General features: G+C 40.9%; 1 protein-coding gene across 5 annotated transcripts in view; it reads left to right on the top strand.

Annotated features, from left to right (window-relative positions):
- The window catches only part of DNM1L (dynamin 1 like), a 53,086-nt gene extending 42,530 nt beyond the window's left edge, over positions 1 to 10,556 (top strand). For all 5 annotated transcript variants that reach the window (XM_044990124.1, XM_044990133.1, XM_044990143.1 and 2 more), the window contains 4 exons: positions 1,985 to 2,152; positions 2,806 to 2,915; positions 5,352 to 5,511; positions 7,091 to 10,556. In XM_044990124.1, the coding sequence (XP_044846059.1) occupies positions 1,985 to 2,152; positions 2,806 to 2,915; positions 5,352 to 5,511; positions 7,091 to 7,147 (495 nt within the window). In that variant the 3' untranslated portion in view covers positions 7,148 to 10,556. The remainder of the gene's footprint in view (positions 1 to 1,984; positions 2,153 to 2,805; positions 2,916 to 5,351; positions 5,512 to 7,090) is intronic.
- The last annotated feature ends 11,143 nt before the right edge of the window (positions 10,557 to 21,699 follow it).

The following is a 21,699-nucleotide window of genomic DNA, read 5'->3' as shown; positions in this document are numbered from 1 at the left end:
TTTCTTAGTATGTTTAACAGAATGTAGTCTGTCTGTGAGATTGTTTCTGGAATATTTTGGACAGTGATATATGTGACTGATTCTGTGCTGAAAGGATATGGGGTGCATTTAGAGATCACTATTATGAAGCCATATTCTGTGGTTTAGCACCTAATCTGATGATAGTCATTTTTGGCAGCAGTCCTACTACTAGCAGAAAATGTAATGATCCTTCTTAAGTCTTTGTCTGTCTTAATGTCTCCTGTTTTGTTAGTGGTTAAGATTACGACTGTAAAAATTCAAATCAGTGTGTTTTATGCACATTGTCTGTTAACAGTTGTGTTTTAAAAAAAAACCCAAAACACCTGTTTGAATTCAACAGTTGAGTTGCTCAGATATAAAATTGAGTTGTCTTCTGATTAGATTGATTCATCATTAACCTGAATATATATACCTTTTTTTTTTTTTGCTTGCTTGCTTGTAGTTTCCTTTTGACCCATGACAAGCTTTGGTAATTATTATTTTTTTAACCATGAGCACAGAAGGAGCGGTTTGGCTTGTTTTCCACATGTACTTGAAACAAGATATAAGAAGTATTTCAAGGTTCTCAGTGATTCAGCTATGAGATTTAAATTTATTTCTCTTCACAGACAGTAATCGCTTTGTCAAAGGTACATGAGCAGGGTGAATAAAACAGACGGTAGGGTTATAGAGTGATGCGGGATGGATGATCAGGTTCTGTGAATATGGGTGCATCTAGCAATGTAGCCTTCAAAGTAATGCAACAGTATCACCTACTACTACTTTTTCATCCAGTGTCCCTAATGTGCAACCCAGAGTGAGTGTTGCATCCTTTTACTGGGAGATGAAGAAGAACAGCCTTTCTCTGTAAGGGAAGTTTTGCTTGCTGAGAACGCCAGTTCTTTCCTGTCTCCCAGTGGGTGGAGATTTCCTTCTGTTTTGCTGATCTGGATTATTTAACTTTGGTTTATGTCCCATTGTATGCCAGCTCTTGCACAAGGAGGGGCTGGGCAGTTGGTCTCTTGGAGACAGATCCCTAAAGCTTTGCGGCACACACATAAGCTTTTAATACCTGGGAACCTGAATGCATGGGGTTTTACAACTGTTATTGTAAGGGACTATTTTTGCTTCTACTTGAATTGAGGCACTAGAGAAAATCTGTTGAATGGGTTCAAACCTTTCAGAATTATGTTGCCTAGAAATATACTTACCGAACCAAATGTGTTTAACAAAAGCTGCTTCTTTCAGTTATTGTAGGTACCTACTGCTACAAGATAGGGGGTAACACTTTCCAACGTGCCTGAATGATTTAGGAGCCTACTTCCCATTTTTCAAAATGAACTAGGTACTTAAGAGTCAAAGCCTGATCTACATGGGAAATCTTGAAGTGCTATAAGGGAGAATGTGAGTTTAAGGCACTATAGCCATACCAGTGTAACTCCCCCTAGGGACACTCCTATTCCAGAATTCTGGTGTTGCTTATGTCACTTCGGGAGCAATGTAAGCTAAAACCAAAAGAAGACTCTATCTCTTATTCAAGAATAAGAATATCCAGGCAGGGTAGTTATACCAATATAACTATAGCTCTTAAACTATAATAATCATCATAATATCTTAATATATTGGAAAAGGTCCTGTGTACATAAGCCCAAGTCTCAGAGACTTTTGTGGGATTTAGGCTCTGAAGTGCCTAATTCACTTTTTAAAATGGGAGTTAGACTATTATGCATATTTGAAAAATTGTACTCAGTTTGTTTACACTGACACTGCTCAACATTGTCACAGTGAATTGAATGTGTCCCCCCCAATCCATCTCCCAAGATGAAACTTGGAGGGAGGGAAGAGTTGTTGGAAGCAAAGAATGAAATGAAGTGAGCCATGCATGATCACCTGGTGGTGGTAGTAGTAAGCTTCACAGGAGACTGCCTTGCAGTGCCTGAGTTTTGGCTGACCAATATTTCTTTGCATTGTTCTGTTTCTGCAGGCTGCTCCTGGGGTGGGAGATGTGACTCAAGAACCTGGAACAGGCAACTGGAGAGGAATGCTGAAACCCTCAAAAGCCGAAGAGCTATTAATGGAGGAAAAATCTAAACCAGTTACAGTCCTACCTGCCAGTCCTCAAAAAGGCCATGCTGTAAACCTGTTGGATGTGGTGAGTTGTGAAAGAGATGATATATCTGCACCTCTCATGATTAGCTCAGGCACAGGAAACAGGATTTTAATCTATATGAATTCTGTACTTGTAGAATATGAAACTATTATTGGCATATGGACAGGTAGATACCTTCTGAGGTCCTCTGCCATTAACACTTCCATTCCCTTTAGTTCATGGAACGAACTGGGGGAAACTGACTTACTTTCACACCCATCTAAATTAAGGGACTATTTGTCTACTTCATTAATGCTATAAAAAGATTAATCTCTTGTCAGAGTAGCAAAGTTGCCCTAGACTTCAGCAGGATCAAGTGGACAATCACTTTCGCTGTCAGGAACCATGAGCTATTATAAAAACTAAAGTCACCTGATTAGATTAAATCACTCCTGCCTTTTTCTCTGAGAGGTTGTTTTCTTGAGAATTTCCTGTCCTTTGTACTACCTCTCCGCTCAGTTTCAGGCTCATGTTTTTGACTTATCAAAACATCTGTAGTTCTGTTTTGGGGAGAGTAAACACTTGTTGCAAGACCAGTTGGAATCAAGCTGAAAGATGAATGGAGTTCACACGCTGCTATCGAAAGTAGGTGAAGTGTTTTAAATAAAATCAACCTGTAAACATTAAAATAAGATTGTCTTTATTTTTTCCTGTAGCCTGTACCTGTTGCACGCAGACTCTCTTCCCGTGAGCAACGAGACTGCGAAGTGATTGAACGACTTATCAAATCCTACTTCCTTATTGTCAGGAAGAACATTCAGGACAGGTAATAGCTAACTTTATGTAGACATGTAAACCTTGCAAATCTTTGTGTAATATAGCCATGCCATTTGTTGCTGAATATAACATTTATATTGCGTTATCTCTCTAGGCAGAGTTTAGTAGCTCTACAAGGAGGAGCTGTGAAATTTGATTCCTTATAAAATTGAAGTCCACTTAATAGGCAAAAAGAGCACACTTTTTCAAAGCATCCAATACTAGTTCTTGTTTTTGAGTACTCTGTTGTATTGCACTTTAAACTTCATTTGCTTTTAAAGAGAATGGCTGCTTTTGTATAGGATACTGCAATCTGTATTGATGGACTGGGGGCAAATAATTGGCATACATCCAAGGTGCAGTCAAAGGACTTAGCTTTGCAGCCACCAGCTTTCCATCTGAGGACGCTCATATAGAATTCTTTTGACTAATGTGTGTGCCAATTCTCAGCCATAAGGCTAGATGTAGTAATGCTGCCTCTGCTGTGTAGACTGTCTTTAAAGTTGCTGTTGCCCAGTTGTTTTGTTTTTGGTAAGAAGAATGAAGCAAAGAAGAGACTAATGGTTTTATTACTGAAGGTTTTACAGAAAAGCCAGCAATTGATCCCTTTTTTTTATAGGCAAAGTAAAAGAATTCTATAATTTGAAGCTTCGATCAGGTTGTCTAGCCACACTCTGACAATTGCAAGATTGTTCTCCAGTATTCTGTCCAGTTTAATTTTAAATGACTCAAATGGTGTTTCCTCATTTTCCATTTTAATGCTATCCAAAAGTCCTTTTACCTCAGACGTTCAACCTTGATTTACCTCTACTTCACTTTATCCTTGTATTCCACGTTATATACCCTCTTGTTCTCCCCTAAATAATTTTGTTCTCCCTTCTTCATGCACTTTTCCCCCCATAGGCTCACATACTGTGTGTGTCATGGCTGTTTACTTTTGCACTGTGTAACTTTACAATACTTAAGAGCCACTATGTGTTCCCATGCAAAGATGTCTTAGGAATTGGCCATTGAAAAGAGCACTTGCATCTCTAAGTGTAGTTGCAAAGTTAACTCAGGCTCTTATTTGGATGTCGCCTCTAACCCTCTATCGTCCACCCATCCGCACAACCATCTGACCTGAGGTTAGCGGTGCTTTCAACCTAGGTTAGCCATCACATCTGTGACTGTAGGCTTAAAACCTGTTTTCACTCAAGCTGGTAACCTGCCCGCTTTGCAATGAGGACACAGACTAAATCACTTGATTGCTTACTGTCCTACAATATGTTCCCACATGCCCAAAAGGACAGACAAGTTCTCCCACAATTCACTTGGAAAGAATAGAGTAGCTTGGCTTAGTGCAGCACAACAAACCCTGGGGTATGCCCCCAGAAAGTCCTAGTGACAGACATAGTATAGCACCAGTGAGGACACATTAACTTGGGTATGGCTTTTCAGTGTAGCTGCTTACATCCAGGTTAGGCTATCCCAAGTGCTCCTACCTGGGTGCTGATCACCTGAGTTAGGATATGTTTTCACTGCACTTATCACTCCACAAGAAGTGCATGGTTTTTATCTTGCCAATTCCTATCTATATTGATTTTTCCACTTTGTCAGAAGAGCTCTGCTGTGTCCTGTCAGATTCCATAAGCAAGGCAGAGTCAGTATTTTGAATTTACTGCAGGAAATTCAGGGGCACTTGTAACTACAGAAATCCATACTAAACCAGTCTTCCTTCTTGATATTTCAAGTGTGACATAAAACTGAAATCTTGCCCACATGTGATCATTAAAGATTTCATAGCTGCCTTTTCATGAATAGGAGTCTTCACGCTGGGTCATGGCCAAACTGTTTTGGGTAATTATATTCTGCTTGTCTAAATTCTCCTCGCATTTTGAAATTCCCATCACTTCTTGTTGTGTGGTGCCTTATAAGCAGTGTCGTCCAGTGTATAGGGTACTGGCAGAAAATTGGTAGACCTATGTTCTGTTCTCAGCTCTTTTGCTGACCTAGTGTGTGACCATGGACAAGTCACTGCCCGGTGCCTCCGTTTTCCTTTTCATCCTTTGTATTGTCTATTTAGATATTAATAAACAGAACCTGCTGCGAAGAGCTTAGTGTTTTTACAGTGCCTAGCACAATGGGCCTGATCTTGATTAGGGCTTCTAGGTGCTACTGTAATAAAAATAATTTAGACCTAACAGTTGGTATAGAACTGTTCAGGGTTGTACATATGAGATTCAGTTCACTTTGAAATGTGGCCATCTCACAGGCAATAAACTCAGCAGCTGTTGGACTGCACATAATCACTTTACAGCTATTTAAGACATTGCTGTAAGATTCCTGTCAAGATTCTGTATAATTGCTTACATCAGAACATATAGATTTATTCAAACTGCATGTTGAATCTAGAATAGCTAATGCCCTAGCTTTATGTGGCTTGTTTTATATTTTTTTTTGCTTGCAGTGTGCCAAAGGCGGTGATGCATTTTCTAGTGAATCATGTGAAAGACACTCTTCAGAGCGAGCTAGTTGGACAGCTGTACAAATCCTTGTTGTTAGATGACCTTCTGACGGAATCTGAGGACATGGCACAGCGCAGAAAGGAGGCAGCTGACATGTTAAAGGTATCGAAAATCAAAACACCCAATGAACAGTTAATTAAACTGAAGCATATTAAATCTGCTGAGATTTCAGGTATATAACAGTCTTCAGGTTTTTGCCATGCTCTTTGGATTCAAGTCAGTTTTTTGTTTTGATCTAGTTCATTCTTTTACAGAAGCCCTGCGTGAGCAAGAAAGCAATAATGAAATACTAGTAATGTTCACTATACATCATTAATCTAGCTCCTGGAGATGAATAGTTTTAGAATAGTGAACTTTGTTAGGTTTTCCAACATACTCTTTTAAAGCTCTGTAAGCCTCCCTTGACAGAATTTCCTTTTGAAGGTGGGGTTAAGAGGTGTCGTCCCGTGTCCTTCCCACCCCCACCCTCCCACAAATTTCCATGCTTATTTCTGTGAATAGTACCAAACTATTTTGTCCTAAAGTATCCTGTCCTAAAGATTTTGATCAGGGACATACTGCTGTGGATTTGGCTGTGACTGCAGATGCTGCACCTGTATTTCTTGTACTTCAGTGAGTTTGAACTTGTCATAAATACAGTAAAATTGTTTTTTCCAAAGCTCTAATTTTCCACTAATTTTGTGGTGTACCAAATACTGCCTGTTCCATTCATTTGCACTGAATTGGCATAGAGAAATATGCTTTCTAAAAGACCAAATCAGCACAGTGAGGGAGAAATAGTGTGGGTCAGTTCTCTCGTAGAATGCAGCAGGCATTGACTCTGGATGTTTGAGATACCAGACTCCCTAACCTGTCACTGTTCCAGGACTGGATGTAGCAAGTGTAAATTTAAATCTCTGCTCTTACCTAACCCACATGTTTGAGTCAGAGAGAGTCTTGTAGATGGTAAACTCTTTGGGCATGAATCATCTGTTTTGTACAGTCCTGAGTGCATTGTTAGTATTTATCATAAACTGGTTTATTTGTTAAGTTTGTTTAAAATGACAGCTGTTTTAAAGCTGCTAGGATTTGGACATAGTCCAGTGGTGCATGAATTAGGCAGAATGCTAGTGAAGAGGTTTAAAGGTACAAAATGAGTGCAATTTATACGTTAGTTGCAGAAAGAAACTATTCTTTATTATGATGATATGTGGTGGCAAATATCTGTGTAGCTTACCTAAAGATTAATTGATCCACATGGAATGTTAATACAAATGCTTTGGGTAGGCGAGAACATCTCCGAACCAAAAGAAAAGTCTAAAAAAGTTATGACTGGAACAGAACCTTTTTGTTTTAAACTGAGACCTGTTTTGCATGAATTTCTAACATTTTCAGTTTGTGAATGAGAGGCTGAGGGGGTGACTTGACACAATAACTCTGGGCTACTATCTTGACAATACCTTTGTTTTTTGTCATATTTTGCACTTGTGTAGTATGCTCCATCTGGGGATCTGAGAGGCCTCTACAAATATTAGTGAATTAATCCTCCCAACACTGTCACAGTGAAAACAATGATTGATCTTGTTTTGTAAAACATTGCTGAATTAACCTTGTCTTCCACAGAATGATCTCCTGGTTGTCATATGAGAAGCAAATAGGGGAAAAAATGATATTTCTTCTTTTGTTTTTCCCTTCTCTGCAGGCATTGCAGCGAGCCAGTCAGATTATTGCTGAGATTCGAGAGACGCATCTTTGGTGAAGGTTATCTCTACCCGCCACACTGTTTATATGGGTGGAGAATCCTGATGACTTGAAAATTTGCTAAGCATTGTATACTTGGTAGAATTTTATTTATGAACTCTTATCTGTGTACTGCAACTATGTGTAAATTTGCTCATGTAAAGACAGTTGGTTTGGCTTACAGACAGAAAAGTATGCTGTACTTTGCAAAACAAGTCATATTTAATCCACATAATAAATGGCTCTAAATGTTTCCTTACCAGTTATCTGGTGCAAATAAAACAGACCAAGTTTACTGTCCTGTGACAGTCTCATTTAAACTTAGGCAGAACCATTAAAGTTCCAGTGCTTGGCTTGCTAAACAGGTTGCCTGTGGGTTAGATGGACAGTGTAGTCTTGTTGCATAGTTTTAAGCTGCTTTTATAATAGAGGTTTAAATACCATGAAGATGAGAAAGCACCAGGTATTCTTTCATGAGTATACTGCATGCACCATGGCAAACGGAGATCTGAATTTGATACCTGGCACAGTAAAAATGTCTTCTATATAAGTATGTGTGCACCCATTTTTTTTCAGAATTTTAAAAGAAAGCAGCATTATAAAACACATTTTTGAACTGGATAAATGAATTTCACTTTAGGTGAGTTAGCCTGGAACTTTAAAAAACAAACAGGAGGATGTACTAAAGAATTGATGCAAACCAATGAATGTGCACCAGAGTTTGCATGTCATTGTCGGGGATGATAATCAAGTGTAAGAACCCCTTCCCCCCTCTGGGACCAAACCTCTGGACCATCCACTAGCAAAATTGTTCTCATAGAATTTAAAAATAAAATGAATTTCAAAACTGTTGTGGGATAGTAATTGTATCTTTTAAAATTGTTGGACAGAAAGGAGGTGGGATTTTTTTTAGTTCATTTCAAATAATTTTGTAAAGTATGAAGGCTCAGAGTATCTGTGGAAGAGACAGCATGACTAGAATGTTTATACCAGAGTCTACTTTAAATACTGTCCCCGTCTGGGGAAACAAATTTTACTGTGCTGTGAGGAATTTTTCTAAGACAACCCAATTTGTTGTAAGATAAACGTGAGGTTGGGAATGAAGTTGATGGTTATTTTCTTCTGGCCATAGCTAGCACAGTACATGTTGATCACACTAGCCTCTTAAAAGTTAAAATCTTATTATACATTATAGCTTCCTACAATTTGAATTTAAACTCCAGCACACTTGCATGTATTTTTTCACCCAGATTTATTTATTTGATAAAGTAGAAATGTTCATGATGCTGTTCCTGATGTTGTTTCTCTCACATGCACATTTATTTGCAGAAGAATTAAATAGACATCACTGTCCACATTTTTATGGCTCTTCTCTGTGCAGCAGGCCTGGGTTTCTTCTCCCACACACACAGTTCCTTCACTATTTCATCACTTAACAGAAACTGAATTCCTGTTTAAGCTGCTAAAACTATAAATGTACAAACCAGATCATTTGCAAACATTTAAGGGACTAGTTTAAAATAATGGCTAATTCTCAGTTTTCATTGATCACTGATACACTGAATTAAGATCAACAGATGGAAACAACATTATTTGGCTTAAGAATCCTGTCTCCCTAATATGCCACATTGCTTACAAATGTGGAATTTAGTCTAGAACTTTACATGTTAAATATCCTATTTAATCAACATAAAGAAACCAATTTAGCATTCTTAATTACCAGGGAAAAATGCTTCCTGTGGTTCTGGAAACATGAGACCAAAAGAGAGAGGGTCCCAAACTGTTAGTTTTCATACTAATTTAACTAACAGTTATTTTAAATGCCTTTTAATTGGAATCCACTTTTAATACAGTTCAACTCTCTGCAACTGTGCTTCTTTCTTGCCCTAGTCTCCCCATCCACCCATCTATATACTCTCTTGGTTTAGAAATGCTACTTTTCAACATGTTAGTGGCTGACAGAGGTTAATCAGTGATTAATTGGAAAATATAATTTAGTCTCCTTGTCAGGAAATACACTAATCATGTGAACTTTCAGAAGGCTGCACAAAGCAAATGAGTGCAGTTTACTCAAGAAATTCTCACAAGTGAAAAGTAAATGTCACAAGAAATGATACAAATGATTAAGTGTTAATTAGCATTGGTGACCTGAATTCTTTTTGGAAATGCTGTGATAATATTTTGGTATCACACTAACTTGTAAATAAGCTAAGGATATGTAATGATTTGAAAGGAATGAACTTGGTCTGCCATTATCACTGCATATTTTAAAAAAATCAGTCCATGCTCTAACATTACTTCATCCTTTGACTAAATAAGCTATAGTGCAGTGGTTTGGGACCCCAAAGTGAGTCACAATCCCATTTTAATACGGTTGACAGGGTTGGCTTAGACTTGCTGGGGCCCAGGGCCAAACCCCGAGCCTTACCACTGGGGGCTGAAGTCCAAGGGCTTCAGCCCTGGGCAGTGAGGTTCAGGGTACAGGCCACCTGCCTCAGGCTGAAGCCCTTGGGTTTGACTTTGGCCCTCCTACCCAGGGTGGTGGGACTTCGGTGGGCTCAGGCTTTGTGTTGTGTCCCTCTCCCGCTCCCCCGGGTCATGTAGTAATTTTTGTTGTCAAAAGAGAGTCGGAGTGCAATGAAGTTTGAGAACCCCTGCTATATATAGTGTATTGAATATACCAGATAAGTCAACTGTGAATTATGAGGAACTGGGTCAGATACCCATCACCATCTGAACTTTAGGTTTCTAATGTAGCTACACTTGTACAGCTTTTTCTATATTGTGATTTGTTCTCCCGGAATTTTCCCATCACTAGATCTAGTACAGTAGTGGGAGTTTTAGTGTCAACAGGACTCGGGTGGCTGCTTATGTTTTAAGCACAGTATTGTCTACAACTAGCTTAAGCAGTGCTAGATAATGGGATGGTTAAAATGCCAGCAGTCACTGGCACTTTGTCTATGCTAGCACTCTGGTTGTTACTTCCATCGATGGAAGAAATGGCATAGAAATTTTAGTGAAAGAAACCTAGTGTAGGCCAGGCTGTAGTTATTTGGTTTTACTTGGCAGGGAATAGGGAGGGAGTTTGACTTCATTTCCAACCCTTCCTATTTTTTGCTTTGTGCACACAAGCTATTAGAAGTTTTCTTCCATAGAAACCTAAATCTGTGGAAATGAAAGTCTAACACCTCTTGAGAAATTTAATTTAACATTTGTTCATCAAGAACAGCTATTCTTTTTGCACACCTTGAACAAATCCAGGATCCAATGAAACTACTGGCATAAGCAAGTAATCAAGGGAGAAAAGTTAGAGAAATAGAAATTTGACATTTAATATACTTGACGTATGTATGTTACTGTAAATAAAACTGATAGTGTGAAAGACTTGCACATAGCTTTCATATCAATAAATTACTTTTTTTAAGTGATCAGTTTTAAATTTTACTTATGTGGGGGTAGGTGGGAGTGGGATATGTGTGTATACTTAAGGACATTATTCCCAATCAAATGGGTGCTGGATTCTCCTACTTCCCATTTTGTCGTTATTTTTAGTAAATGTCATGGACAGGTCACAGCTTCTGTGAATTTTTGTTTATTGCCCATGACCTGTCTGTGACTTTTACTAAAATAACCATGACAAAATCTTAGCCTTAGTGAAGAGCTATCATCCTACTTTGCTAAGAAGACCACGCACATTTGGGAAGGCTTCTCAAATAGTAAGGATCTGCTTCACCTCCATCAACCAACAGCCCACCTACATTCACAGAGTTGAGTACAGTAACACATCAAGAAGTTCTGGACACCCTAAATGAGTCTCAACCCAGACTTGTGAATCCAATCCATGTCCTTCCTGGCTTGTGAAAGAATCATGAACAGCTGGCACCACTCCTGACCAAAATAGTTAACACCTCTCTCAGAGAATCTTCCCTTCCTCCTTCAAACATTCACTGGTCCAACCAACACTGAAGAAACCCACCCTGGATACTTTAGTCCTAGCCAGCTGCCACCCAGTGTCAAACCTCCCATTCCTGAGCAGGCTCATTTAAAAAAAAAAAATCTAGCAAAAGGCAAACTACAGGCTCATGTAACTGAAGTTAACATTCTAGACCCAGCACATTCTGTATTCAGGTCAGGACATGGAACTGAAACTGCTTTAGTGGCACTGATGTATGATCTCTGGTCAATGGGTTATTTTCCTCTTGCTGGACCTCTAAAGCATTCAACATTGTTAAATGTGAGATTCTGCTGTCTCGCCCGAGACGGATGACAGGGGTCCAGGGTAATATGCTAAAATTATTTGAATCCTTCCTGGAAGAACACTGCAAGAGTTACTGATGGGTAACTGCACTTTTACCACTATACCCCATTTGTGGAGTTCTACAAGGATCTATTCTCTGTCCAGTCCTTTTCAACATCTGCATGCAACTACAAGGTTAACTGGTCACATGAGACTAACTCAAGTGCAAGCAATATGTAGATGATACACAGCTCTACCTGTCCTTCACCACTTTTGACTATATTACTATCACTGTGTCCCAGTGCTTGGAATGAGATCAGCTAGTGGATAATGAACGTTTGCCTGTAGCTGAACCTGAGCAAGACAGAGGTGATGCTGGTGGTTAGAGGAAAGTATTTTCAAGATCTCATAGCCATGGTGCAGTCTCAGTTGGTTGAAGATTTATACCCACTATTGGTCAGTTCAGGCCATAGTCTCGGAGTACTCCTGAATTCCTTGCTGATATTGCTTGCTGATATATTCCTCTCACATAGCAGCATCCGCAAGTAATACTTTCTGCCATCTCCACTTGGCTAGGAAATTGTCTCATCTTGGCAGCTGAAGATCTAGCTTCAGTTAGTAGTACCTTCGTCACCTCTCGACTGAATTTACAGGAATGCAATATACTTGGGCCTAAAGCCTTCAGCACTTAGGAAACTCCAACTAGTACACAAATCTTGCAGCATGTCTCCTCAGCAATACAGGTTTCCAGGAACACATTGGAGATGTCCTCTGCTCCCTATGATGGTTTCCCATAGAATCTCAAATCAAGTTCAAAGTCTCAGCTCTTATCTGTGAAGCATTCCATGACCTGGGCCAGGACATACCTAAAGCTCCAGGAGGAAGACTGTGGTCTACAACTATGCTCCTCTGGCCCAATGAAACTTAGTGTAATAAGAGTAAAGCTCGTCTGTGCAAGATACAGCTTTCTCCAGGGGCGATGTGAGACTGTAGAATGAACTTGCCCAGGAACAAACATCACTTTCTGCTCCAAGTGCAAGGTGCATTTCTTTGACCTTGCCTTCTCTAATATAAACGCACAACAGGTACATTTATATATAAAAAGACATCCACTACTAAACTAAACTACTCTTCTACACACACATCTGCCTCTGAGAAGAGGATGAGAGAACAAACATGTGACAGAAGTGTAGTCACATGACTTAATCCTTACTGAGCTATATTGGAAAGAGCTCAGAGACAATGGCAATGAGTGTTATAAAAACCTATATTGAATATAAGGGTCGAGAAGAGAGAACTGTTTTTTAATTATGGCTCTTACCATAGCAGCAAGTGAGTTCAACTGTATTAAAGTCTAGACAAAAATTAGAGGGAAACTGATAACTGAAGGTTCAGCAAAAAACATCACTCTCTAGTCTTAGGCAAAGGAACCTGACCCAGCCACCAGAAGACACATTCTCTCCCACAAAACTGAAGGAATTACAGTAACTCCTTACTTAAAGTTGTGCAGGTTAATGTTGTTTCTTTGCTGATCAATTAGAGAACATGCTTGTTTAAAGTTGCACAGTGCTCCCTTATGTTGTTTGGCAGCCACCTGCTTTGTCCACTGCTTGCAGGAAGAACAGCCTGTTGGAGCTAGCTGGTGGGGGCTTGGAATCAGGGTGGACCGACAGCCCCCCTAGCAGCTCCTCACTCCCCTAAGTTCCCTGTGTGGCAGCCGCCCAGCCAGGGCCACCCTACAACATTTTGGCACCTGAGGCAGGGAGCTCAAACGACGCCCCCATGTCCCCTCGCTTGGGCCAAAACTTACAAAGGTCTCAATTCTGCCTTCTTCCTATTCTACTCCTTTCATGGTACTGCTCTGCTACCTACCCCAATAAAGGAGAACTAACAACTTAAAATGTCTTGTTCAAAAATTTTAAGTAACACTTAACTTTCAAATGCCTGAATAGCAAATGTCTCTTTTCTTGTCTGCATAGTAAACACTGATTATTCAAACAGATTAAAAATGCCAAAGTGTTGCTTTCTGTGCCGCCTTGGTTGCAAAGATTTGAAGTGCTTCCTGAAGGTCCACAGTCTGGGCCAGCTCATGCTCTATTGAGATGGTTGCAAGGCCGACCAGCCTCTCCTGTGTCATTGTGGAGCATAGCTGTGTTTTTATTAACTTCAGCTTGGGGAAGCTGCGTTCTCCACTGGCAACTGTTACAGGAAGTTATAAATATGCGTAGAACAACAAAAGCATTTGGAAAGAGGTTGGTTATCTTATTTGTGCACATATATGCCAGAACAGCCTTTGGAGTTGATCCTGCTGAAATGTATCTTGAAAGGCTTTCAGTTCATCACCTAAATCACTTGCACCAATATTGTGCATGTCGTCATGTGTCAACATTGTCTCTAGTGCCCTGCATTGCTGTTGTAGGTGGTCTTCAGGTATATTGAGGAGTTTTGGAATATCATACAACATCCCAAATATACTGCTGTGTTCCTTGGGCTGCATGAAACATTCTTCAACTGACTGTATTGCACAATCTAGCACCTAGTTAAAGAATTCAACTTTGAATTGTTGTTTGGGGTCTCTTATGGGATTATCCCGTGCCTCGTAATCAAAATGTCTTCTTAGGTGACTCTTGTATTCTTGAATGGGTGGGAAAATAGCTTCAGTGTGAAGTTTCTCTGCCAACTTCTGTGCACTCTTCAGAATGTTTTGAAATCCCTCATCTGACCGGTAAGACTCTAGGTATGACTTTGCTTTGTCCAGTTGTTCCATTGCTCCAGATATATCAAAGTCAACACCTTGGAGTCTCTGGCTTACAACATTTATTTCAAACAGTATGTCATGCCACAACACTAAGCCACACAGAAATTTGAAGTTATGTATGTTTCTGGTGATTCCCTTTCCCTCTGCCACCGTTCTCCCACAAACAGTTCCTGTCATAGCATTGTCCTCCATAATGGCAACTATGGCATCATCTATCTTCCCAATTTGGTATTTGATAGGCTTTATTGCTTCCACTTGTGTGGCATTCAGTGGTTTCAGTGTCAGAGAGGATGTTCCCAGATGTTGCTTCAAAATTTGCCATCGATGAGTTGATGCAGAGAAAAATACATAGATGCTTTGAATTACATTAAAAAATTCAGCAGCCTCATTAGAAGCTGATGCTGCATCACTGACTAGCAAGTTCAGTGAATGAGAGCTGCATAGGACAAAAAAAGCTTGAGGATTTAACCTTCAGATCCGTGTCTACACTCCTCTCTTCTTTCCTCTCATGTTGGCACCATTATTGTAGCCCTGACCTGTCATGTCAGCTATCGCAATTCCCGTATCTTCCAGCTTTTTAAGAAGCACATTTGTCATACCAGCTCCTGTAGAATCATTGTCAATAAATTCTAGAAAATGCTCTCTGACAGTCACCATTGCAGGGACATTTTCACTAGGTTCTGTTGTTGTTACAAAACGCACCATTAAAGTCATTTGTTCCGTATGGCTGATGTCAGATGTAACAGAGTAATATCCAGCATAACAGAGTAATATCTTGCTGACCTCAGGTCTGCCACAATCTTCTGAATCATAGAATTCAAGATCAGAAGGGACCATTATGATCATCTAGTCTGACCTCCTGCAAGATGCAGGCCACATAAGCCGATCCACCCACTCCTTAAGCAAGCGACCCCTGCCCCATGCTTCGGAGGAAGGCGAAAAACCTCCAGGGCCACTGCCAATCTACCCTGGAGGAAAATTCCTTCCCGACCCCAAATATGGCGGTCAGCTGAACCCCGAGCATGCGGGCAAGACTCTCCAGCTATACCCTCTAGAAAAAGGCTAACAATATCCTATCATTGACCCATTGTACTAATTACCAGTGTGGCACTTAATTGACCTATTGACTAAGCCCGTTATCCTATCATACCATCTCCTCCATAAACTTATCCAGCTTAATCTTAAAGTCATGGAGGTCCTTCGCCCCCACTGTATCCATCGGTAGGCTGTTCCAGAATTGCACTCCTCTGATGGTTAGAAACCTTCGTCTAATTTCAAGCCTAAATTTCCTGACTGACAATTTGTATCCGTTTGTCCTCGTGTCCACATTAGCACTGAGCTGAAATAATTCCTCTCCTTCCCTGGTATTTATCCCTCTGATATATTTAAAGAGAGCAATCATATCTCCTCTTATCCTTCTTTTGGTTAAGGAAAACAAACCGAGCTCCTCAAGTCTCCTTTCATACGACAGGCTTTCCATTCCTCGGATCATTCTAGTGGCCCTTCTTTGTACCCGTTCCAGTTTGAGTTCATCCTTCTTAAACATGGGAGACCAAAACTGCACACAATACTCCAAATGAGGTCTCACCAACGCCTTATATAACGGGACTAGCACCTCCTTATCTCTACTAGAAATACCTCGCCTAATGCATCCCAAGACCGCATTAGCTTTTTTAACGGCCACATCACATTGCCTACTCATAGTCATCCTACGATCAACCAGGACTCCTAGGTCCTTCTCCTCCTCCGTTACTTCCAACTGGTGCGTCCCCAGCTTATAACTAAAGTTCTTGTTAGTCATCCCTAAATGCATAACCTTACACTTCTCACTATTGAATTTCATTCTGTTACTAATACTCCAGTTTACAAGGTCATCCAAATCTCCCTGAAGGATATCCCGATCCTTTTCCGAATTGGCAATACCTCCCAACTTTGTGTCATCCGCAAACTTTATCAGCCCACTCCTACTTTTGGTTCCGAGGTCAGCGATAAATAGATTAAATAAGATCGGACCCAAAACCGAACCTTGAGGAACTCCACTGGTAACCCCCCTCCAACCCGACAGTTCACCCTTCAATACGACCCTCTGCAATCTCCCCTTTAACCAGCTCCTTATCCACCTCTGGATTTTCATTTCGATCCCCATCTTTTCCAATTTTACCAGTAATTCCTCATGCGGTACCGTATCAAACGCCTTACTGAAATCAAGATATATTAGATCCACCGCATTTCCCTTGTCTAAAAAATCTGTTACTTTCTCAAAGAAGGAGATCAGGTTGGTTTGGCACGATCTACCTTTCGTAAAACCATGCTGTAATTTGTCCCAGTTGCCATCGGCCTCAAGGTCCGTAACCACTCTCTCCTTTAAAAATTTTTCCATGACTTTGCATACTACAGATGTTAAACTAACAGGCCTGTAGATACCCGGGTCACTTTTTTTCCCCTTCTTGAATATAGGAACTATATTAGCTATTCTCCAGTCAAACGGTACAACCTCCGAGTTTAGAGATTTATTAAAAATCATCGTTAACGGGCTTGCAATTTCACTCGCCAATTCCCTTAATATTCTAGGATGAAGATTATCCGGGCCCACCGATTTACTTCCGTTTAGCTGTTCAAGTTTGGCTTCCACCTCAGATACCGTAATGTCTACCCCCATATCTTCATTCCCATCAGTCCCCCTACCACTATTCCTTAGCCCTTCATTAGCCTCATTAAAGACCGAGGCAAAATATTTGTTCAGATATTGTGCCATTCCAAGATTATCCCTAATCTCCACTCCGTTTAAAGTTTTAAGCGGTCCCACTTCTTCCTTCTTGGTTTTCTTCCTATTTATATGGCTAAAAAACCTTTTGCTATTGGTTTTAATCCCCTTCGCTAGGTCCATCTCCACCCGGCTCTTTGCCTTTCTCACTGCTTCCCTACACCCTCTGACCTCAATAAGGTAGGTTTCTTTGCTGATCCCTCCCATTTTCTGTTTGACTTTTGTTGCCAGTAACTGTATGATCTCATTTTGAATTGTTGTGTGTGTATATTTCTTGGGTGGTGACTCTTCTTAGATGCTCCTGGAGTACAGCATCAAACTCAGCCATCAGCTCCACAATTTTAAGGACGTTTCCATTGTTTGGCACATGTAGCTGATCTGAAGTGTCACGCAGTGCTAGGTTTTGGGTAGCAAGCATTCTCACAATGGCAATGAGCCTTTTCAGAACATTTTGCCAGTAAAGAGACTCTGATGCAATCTTCTCTTGATGCTGATCATCTATGGTGGCCTTTAATCTTAGTCTCATCTCAAGCTCTTTCCATCTATGTAATGCTCTTTGGTGATTTGCTGCCTTCTCAGGGCATGCCAGATTTCTAGCCAGATTTTTCCAGTCCTTTGTTCCTGTAAAACCCAATGTGGCTGGAACATTAGACTGGAAGAGTTTGCAACAAAAACAATATGCAGCATTCTGGGTTTTTGAGTACATAAGCCATGGTTTCTCCACTTTGTCACCATTGGGGATTTCACGCCAGTAATGTGCTGGATGGAAACGTCTATTTTCATTGTCTTTGGGGAATTTGAAGTTTTTCACTTGCTGTGGCTTATGCAGTATAAGGAAGTCCCTTAGGCTACTGCTCAAGTGGGTCCACAGTCCTGGAACATCAAGACTTAAGGAACTAAACGCAGCAGCAGCTGTTTCTTGCACCTCCACCACACTCATCTCTGATCTACACTTTTCTTCAGGAATGCACATGGTTACATCCATTTGAGATGGAGATATGGATGCTGCAGTAGCTGCCAGGTCACCTGCACTCTGACTAACTGGAAGATCAGGCATCTCCTCACCACTCACATCCTCACTGGGGCCGAAAGGCTCATCGTGAACATTTGTGTCTGTGTATCTCAGGAGAGCTCCTTCCTGCTTAGATAGAAAACTTCCTTTGCTTGCTTGCTTTCTTCTGAATGCTGCCCCAGAGGAGCGTTTTCTACTTTCACTCATGACTGCTGTTCTGTGCCAGCTCTAGTGGCTCTCAACACTCAATTGAAGGGGCTAAATAAGCAGGCTGGTATCAGGGCCTGAGAGAGGGAAGATATCAGTGTCTTAAAGGCTTAACTGGCTTCTACTACTTCAGTTGACTGCCTGTTCCCCCTCAAGTGGGTTCAGGGAAGCAGCAGGAAACAGGAAGCTCCATGAGAAGCTGGTGCTAGAGAGGTACATAAGAGGCTCCTCCTCCTCTCTCTCCCTGAAGCTCCTGCTGCTTTTTGTTATTCCCTCTCACCTTTTCTTCTGCCTGCCTATTATGTCTCTTGTGCCCCACTTCCTCCAGCACAGCACAGCACTCCACCAACTCTGTGCACCTAGAGCAGAGAGAACACATATGCACCAGCAGCAGACACAATTTTCTACACTCTGGGTTCTAGTAGTGGCCCCCCTGTCTGGAACCTGAGGCGGCCACATCAGTTCACCTCAGGGTAAGGCCAGCCCTGTGCCCAGCAGGCTATCAATTGCTGGCAGTTCAGCTGTCCCTCCCACCACTGCCATGTGCTGCTCCTGCCCTCTGCCTTGGAGCTGCTCCCAGGAGCCTCTTGCTTGCTGTAGAGGGGAGGTGGGGGGGGGGGCTAATAGGGTGTCCCCCTACCCCACCCCCCGCTTACCCTATCTCCATAGGGTGGGGGTGGGGGGACATGACAGGGCTCAAGACAGAGGGAGCTTGCTAGCAGCAGCTGCTATCTCAACTTGAGCTACTTAAAAAGGAAATGTATTCAGAGTGGGGTCAGTGTACTTAAAGGGGTAATGTGCATTTCTTTCTCACACACAGGGTGTCTCTCTGTCTGCCATGCAGTCTCACCTCCCTCCATTTGTGCTGCCTTGTAGAGTGTGACACTACATTAATGTGTTAACCCTTTAGGGCTCAGCCGAGTGCTTGTTCATCATTTATCAGTAAGGCATTCCCTCTGAGAAGAGGATGAGAGAACAAACGTGACAGAAGTGTAGTCACATGACTTAATCCTTACTGAGCTATATTGGAAAGAGCTCAGAGACAATGGCAATGAGTGTGTTATAAAAACCTCTATTGAATATAAGGGTCGAGAAGAGAGAACTGTTTTTTAATTATGGCTTTTACCATAGCAGCGAGTTCAACTGTATTAAAGTCTAGACAAAAATTAGAGGGAAATATCCCACCCTGACTTCACCATCTCAACCAAGCTTCACAATCATCATTGCTGTGTACAGTATTAAATTGTTTAAAACTTATACTGTGTGTATGTATGTATATATCTATATATAATAATCTTTTGTCTGGTGGGAAAAAAAAGTCCCTGGAACCTAACTCCCCTATTTACATTAATTCTTATGGGGAAATTGGATTCACTTAACACAGTTTTGCTTAGTTACATTTTTCAGGTACATAACTACAACATTAAGCGAGGAGTTACTGTGTTCAAACCCTGCAATCTAATTTTTTTCTGTAGCTGTACCGAGTACAAACTTCTTATCTGATTTCTAGGACTGACCTGTTCCCTTATCTTGACTGTGCTTCCTCTGTGCAGATACTGAAGGCTCTTCCATCCTGGGATAGCAGACCTCATTATATTAACATTTATATTGTGGTAGCATCTAGAGGCCAACCAAACCATGGTTCTATAATCCTTGGCACCGCACAAACAAAAAAACCTGCCTGCCCCCATGTTTACTGTTGCTTCTGCCCTTTCAAAGAGTATTTCTAAAGCTATATTGAACACAATTTCTTTTTTTTTTAAATTATCTAGCTATGAATTTTATAGAGAGAGCACAAGCGCAGAATCTGATTAATTGATCACAGAAAAATAAAGCCAGGATGAGATGAATCCCAGAAAGGAAATTGGATTTCCATTATATTACTTCTGGATTCTGACTTTTCCACCAATCCATGAGAATTTAGATGAAGGAAACAGTGAAGGTGATTTCCTGAATTGGTCTATTTTAGAGTTCATCATTGCCTTCTAGTCTTGTGCTATTTGCTTTCTGATGTGGCTTTGGGCAAAATGATAGTGGTATGACTCCCATTTTGAGGCGTGAAGGGATGTGTTGATTTTGCGTAGGAATGATTTTTGAGTGCAAAGCACAACTTTTGTTTCATGCAATATGGAGTAGGGTAAAGGTCTCAGACTCTCCTTGCTATTATGCTTGTTACCAGCACGTGGACATTGACAGAGTTGAAGAAAAATAGACTTCCATCGACTCTATGGCGTGAGCTGTGGAGTGCTTTGTAGTATCAAGGGCAAATCCTAGGTGTAGGAAAGGTCTGATTAATGATTTGGCTAGGACTGCTCCAGGAACCTCACAGGTAAGGTGCAGGCAATTAACGATTTATAAAGCTGAAATGATGGCATGGATTTTAATGCCAAAGTCTAGACTATCTTAAAGAAAAGAACTAAAATGTCTGGTTTCCTAGTGTTATTGATTTATGTAATACACATAGACACACTATAAACATTGAACAAAAAGGTTCCTAGCACAATGGGCCTTGGACCATGTCTGGGGCTCCTGGCTGATACAATAACTGAGTTCAGATTTTTATATAGATAATGTCGGTAGATGACCTGTGAGAGGCTAGAACATCATGATGTATCCTATCTGGGTTAGAATTTGTCTACTAAGTATCAGGTTCAGGTAGAGTGGGGGTATAAAAGGGTCTCTGTATTGCTGCATCCAGGCTGCTTGCACTATGTATTGTGCTCTTTGAGGGCTCCATATAGCAGAAACCCATCTAGTCTTTGCCTGTTTGGACCCAGACTGACATTTTTTCCTCATAATACTACTGAATTTACTTTTTGCGCTGTAACTATCCTTTGCTGCAAGTAGGTGACTGACTTGTTGCTAGTAACTGCTTCTTAAACTCAAGCATTCCCCGTTAGTGGGGAACCAATTAGATTACCATGCATGCTTCCTATACGTTTCCATGTTGCCAGGTAGCATGGGTTCCAGAAGACAAGACTCCAGTTCATAACCATATAATGGGGAACCAAAAGCATAGGCTGGGTTGTTGGACCTTCTAGAAAACAATGCAATAGTTGCTACTCTAGGAGATGAATCTGACAAGGTCCTTGGTGGGAAAGAAGGTACTAAGCTAGGCCACCTGCAGCACTTTGTCGGAGGGGCACAGGCAGTCTCAAGCATACAGCAAAAACCTTTCAACAAGTTTTGTCAATTATGGAGTGCATTCAAAAATACTCACAAGAAATTTCGCCAATAACTACTTTCAAGGTTTTGTTGTTCTCCAAGCAGTCTAGATGTACATATCTTGGTTACTGCTATGTTGTCCAACAAGTCCAACTCTAATTCTTATGTGCCAGGGTAGGGGGAGCTTGAAGTTGGCTTCAGTGTCTAGAAAAAGCCCTGCATGGGACTATTTTTAAATCCCACTTCTCCTCCTGTCCTGCAATACCCACTTCTGCTCCTGCATTGTTAGCCTTCTCCCACCCACAAAAAAAATTAGATCACCAAATCCCAGGAGATTACCCCATGCTATTAAAAAAAAGCCACACTACAGTTGGTATTTTTTAAAAGAATAATTGGAATTCAAACAATGTTTATCACTAAAACAATAA

Source organism: Mauremys mutica, chromosome 1 (assembly GCF_020497125.1).
Source record: "Mauremys mutica isolate MM-2020 ecotype Southern chromosome 1, ASM2049712v1, whole genome shotgun sequence".
Lineage (NCBI taxonomy): Eukaryota > Metazoa > Chordata > Testudines > Geoemydidae > Mauremys > Mauremys mutica.
Note: the sequence above shows the minus strand (reverse complement) of the source record. Positions and strands in the feature narration are given on the sequence as shown.